At 35.7% G+C, this 3,529-nt stretch overlaps 1 protein-coding gene across 2 annotated transcripts; it reads right to left on the bottom strand.

The window, feature by feature from the left end:
• Positions 1–612: 612 nt before the first annotated feature.
• LOC124631963 lies at positions 613–3,262 on the bottom strand. Of its 2 annotated transcripts, none has more exons than XR_006984564.1 (3): positions 2,351–3,262; positions 1,183–1,275; positions 613–890 (listed from the first exon to the last, which is right to left on the bottom strand). XR_006984564.1 is itself a non-coding variant. In XM_047166611.1 (3 exons), exons 1-3 carry the CDS (start codon positions 1,676–1,678, stop codon positions 632–634), a joined length of 423 nt encoding a protein of 140 aa, XP_047022567.1. In that variant the 5' UTR covers positions 1,679–1,688; the 3' UTR covers positions 613–631. The 2 variants fall into 2 exon arrangements, 1 of the variants encoding a protein (XP_047022567.1); XM_047166611.1 differs by lacking the exon at positions 2,351–3,262 and adding an exon at positions 1,608–1,688.
• Positions 3,263–3,529: the final 267 nt, after the last annotated feature.

Genomic DNA, 3,529 nt, shown 5'->3' with positions numbered 1-3,529 from the left:
TTTAATTATATCGAGACTAAGCATAACGATTATTACACATTAAGCTCCCGCTATTCAGAGAGCGTATACTTGGAAGTTACATTAATTAATTCTCTTAAATCAAAACAACGTTTCTCCAAAGTCTCCGGTGGTTCACTTTAAATTTAATTGTGGAGGGGCGAAAAGCAGAAACAAATTGCCCAAGGAAATTCGAAGCGGGAAATTCCAGCTTGATATTTGGTTTAAAACATTGTAATTACAAAAAAATACGGCAAGCATAACAGTTACTCGAATTGTCGAACACATGCATAACGTTTTTTTAAGTCGCTGCGAACAATGTAATCAATTTACATTCTTCACTAATTACAAAATAAGATCTCAACTAAAATACCAATCTCGCAGAAAGTAGCCTTGCTAAAATATTTGTTTGGTAAGGTATAAATGGCCCTACATGCCAGTACTTTATAAATCAGTCCACTTTGTTGCATCTAGTTCAAATATAAATATGTTAACTTTCCGAGCGACCATCGCCATTAAAAATGGTTAAAGCTAGGAACTAGGGCCGCAGAAACACTTTCGAACATTCTAGCAGCCCCCCGTTGCTAACCTAACTCAGATAAATAATAAAAAACATTTGCTCATCAAAATAGGTCTATATTTTCGACTGGTCCACTTCTCTTTCATACATGGGTTGTAGCAATTCTTGATCCATTACAACTGAGTCACAATATCTCATCTTCCTTATCATGGCCGCTCTGAGTTCCTCTTCATCTCTAGCAAGCGTATTTCTGAATTCTGGATGGCTTACCATATTTGCAAAAAACCTACGGTTACTTGTAAATTTCGGTGCAAACCCCACCGTCGTTTTGGATGGATAGTTTACGAAGCTTTTAAGATCGTCTGTTGCAAACCTGAAAATTAATAAACAAAGTCGCTTAAAATTAATTATAGCTATTCTTAATCTTCTCTGTCGTAATTAATTAATGATAGAGGAGGTCACAGCTTTTTTATTACCTAACGACCGTAAAACTATTTAACATGTAGCCGGCTACACTTAGCCTAGGTGTAGCGGCATTCCGGACTTTGGCCATAAAATATACAAATAAGTACCTAATAATTACAAACACTTGTATTTAAACTTATTCATCTTTTCGCAAAATAACGAATAACTATAAAGCAACAAATTATCTCAAAAAAACTCACTTCATTGAAGGAATCTCTGAGTTTACACACGTCATGTACATTTCGTAGAAAGCAACAGTCGTATCGAATGTTATTGCTAAAGCATCGGCACTCCTGAAAAAAGGTGTGAACTCTTATACTACACCAAAGTCGTTCGTTTTAATTTTCAAATATTATTAAATTTTGTAATTCATTGATCCACTCTTCATATTGAAGAACACTGGATTCAACTGAATTAGTATTCGATAATATTGTACCTATTGTCAAACCCAAAAAACCAGGACAATTTTAATTTTCGTTGATTAAAGTGTACCTTGTGGCCACCAGATATTTTAAATAACTCAAATGTACTTAGGTGGTAGTAAAGAACATTTCAGATATCAATTGGGAAGAAAGGCGTAACCTTAGGCGAAATGTATTATTTTTAGAATGTAATTTTTTCATACTTTGATGCTTGACATAACGAAAGTGATGCAAGTATTAAAACACTACACAAAACCACTTTAGTTATGCACATTTTAAGTTAACATTGCCTTTTCTGATAATATTTATTGGACTTAAAAAAACACTTTACAGTCAATATTTATGTATGAGATTGGGGATTTCAATTTGAGTCGTAAAGTGGGTTTTATTTTATGTTTCATGCCGTTTTGCATTAAAGGCTAAGATGGTATAAGAGGCGAAGGAAAATATAAATAGAAATGGAAAACCAAGACTCAGTAGTAAAAGTTACTCGTTTATATATTTATAGGTACATATAGACCTTCATATTACACATTTAACTTGTGAAGCAATGAGCAGTCAGGAAGCGTCTGCAGTTTATCAGAAGATCCGATAAACTCGGAAAATCATTTCTCAAGTGACTTTCAATTTGGATCCCTCTGCCTTGGTGCGTCGCATCGAGAAATTGAACGATCGCTTCCAAACTTCCATTCCTTTCGAATTTGGTAAAAGGAATTTACTAAGTTAGATAGTTTTTATGTAAATCATGTCTGCATGAAGCTATGACATCTGGTGACGTCGTAATATATACTAATGTTACAAAATGTTACAATTAAACTACATTATCCCAAGTTTCATGACTATAAATTAATCATATAAATTCTGCTGAATTTTAGCCTTCAATTTTTACATTATTTTCAGCCTTATTTAAATAAAATACAAAATATCTTAAACACGAAGTACCTACCTATGGCGAGTAAGGAAATTACTATTTTTCTTGCAGTGTCGACGTGGCAGGGTGGGTGGTTACATTTTGAAATGACGTTTGAAACAAATTTCCGTCACAATCTGCGTTGTCTCCGGAGGCATTCGATTGGAACATTGGCTGGATAATAGTAATTCTCTTCCTTCATGCCGTATTCGTAGCAGCAAAACAGAAATGTCTGGAAATATATTAGGTAAGTACCTACGTTCAGTCCGTTCCCCATCAGTTTGCTTGCAAGGAAAAATTCCATGTTTTAAGCTTTGGTTTTAGGTGACAAGCTATGACGTTTTGTAATCTTTATTTTGTGATCAAATTCTGACACGCTTCCTGAAAATATAGACAGGCATAATGTACCTACTTATCTAGCCATACAACTGCTGTCGCTCGTTCGATTTTTGTTGGAAAATTTTCTCATTTGCAGAGGCAGCAATGTTCTGTTGGGGACATTGATAGGTGATATTAATTAGTGGAGCTTTGATCTGTCACACACGCGTGCCTACGAGCTGCCAATCGCACGCGCTTGTCAGCCCGGCAATTAGTCGTTCCCATGTTCTATCGAGGCTGAACAAGCCGAGACATAGCCTTCGGGATTCGCGTACGCGTTACCCGAGTTATAATACAATTTAAATGCTGTTTTGTAGCTAATTACAATATTCGTGTAACAGTAGGTAGGTGTTACAAGCTAATCATTTCATTACAGGTAATAATGTATGTAGGTACCTACACTATTGTAGGTAGGTATTTAATTGTGTTTGTTTGTTTTGACTGATGTATTTAATTAAGTAAGAACCTACTTTAGGTACTACCTACTTTTTTTCTTTCTCTAAGTCAGTGGTTCTTAACCGGTGGTCCGCGGACCACTGGTGGTCCCTGGAGGCATTCCAAGTGGTCCGCGAAGCTTTGCTTCGCGACGTTGCCATACGTTATCCAACTTTATTTTTATCAACTTATCTATGCGAGCGGGGGTTTTCGCATGGACGTATATCGGGTGTGTCGTACCTAGTCCCCCCATTAATGAAAATGTATGTTTGGGCTACATTTTACGTAAATTTGGTATTGAGTCTTAAAAAATAATTAAAATTTCGCGCTCGCTTCGCTCGCGTATTCAGAAAATATATGCCCTTATTTTTGCATTTGTCAACAAACAAAAAGTTAAGTATA

The sequence above is a fragment of the Helicoverpa zea genome, chromosome 7 (genome assembly GCF_022581195.2).
Source record: "Helicoverpa zea isolate HzStark_Cry1AcR chromosome 7, ilHelZeax1.1, whole genome shotgun sequence".
NCBI lineage: Eukaryota > Metazoa > Arthropoda > Insecta > Lepidoptera > Noctuidae > Helicoverpa > Helicoverpa zea.
The sequence above is the reverse complement of the archived record's forward strand: the minus strand, read 5'-3'. Positions and strand labels throughout refer to the sequence as shown.

Coding starts and splice junctions, on each gene's coding strand:
- LOC124631963 (XM_047166611.1), bottom strand. CDS start 1,678: ATGTGCATAACTAAAGTGGTTTTGTGTAGTGTTTTAATACTTGCATCA. Junction 1,276..1,607: donor TCGTTATGTCAAGCATCAAA/GTATGAAAAAAT, acceptor ACCTTTTTTCAG/GAGTGCCGATGCTTTAGCAA. Junction 891..1,182: donor TCAGAGATTCCTTCAATGAA/GTGAGTTTTTTT, acceptor ATTAATTTTCAG/GTTTGCAACAGACGATCTTA.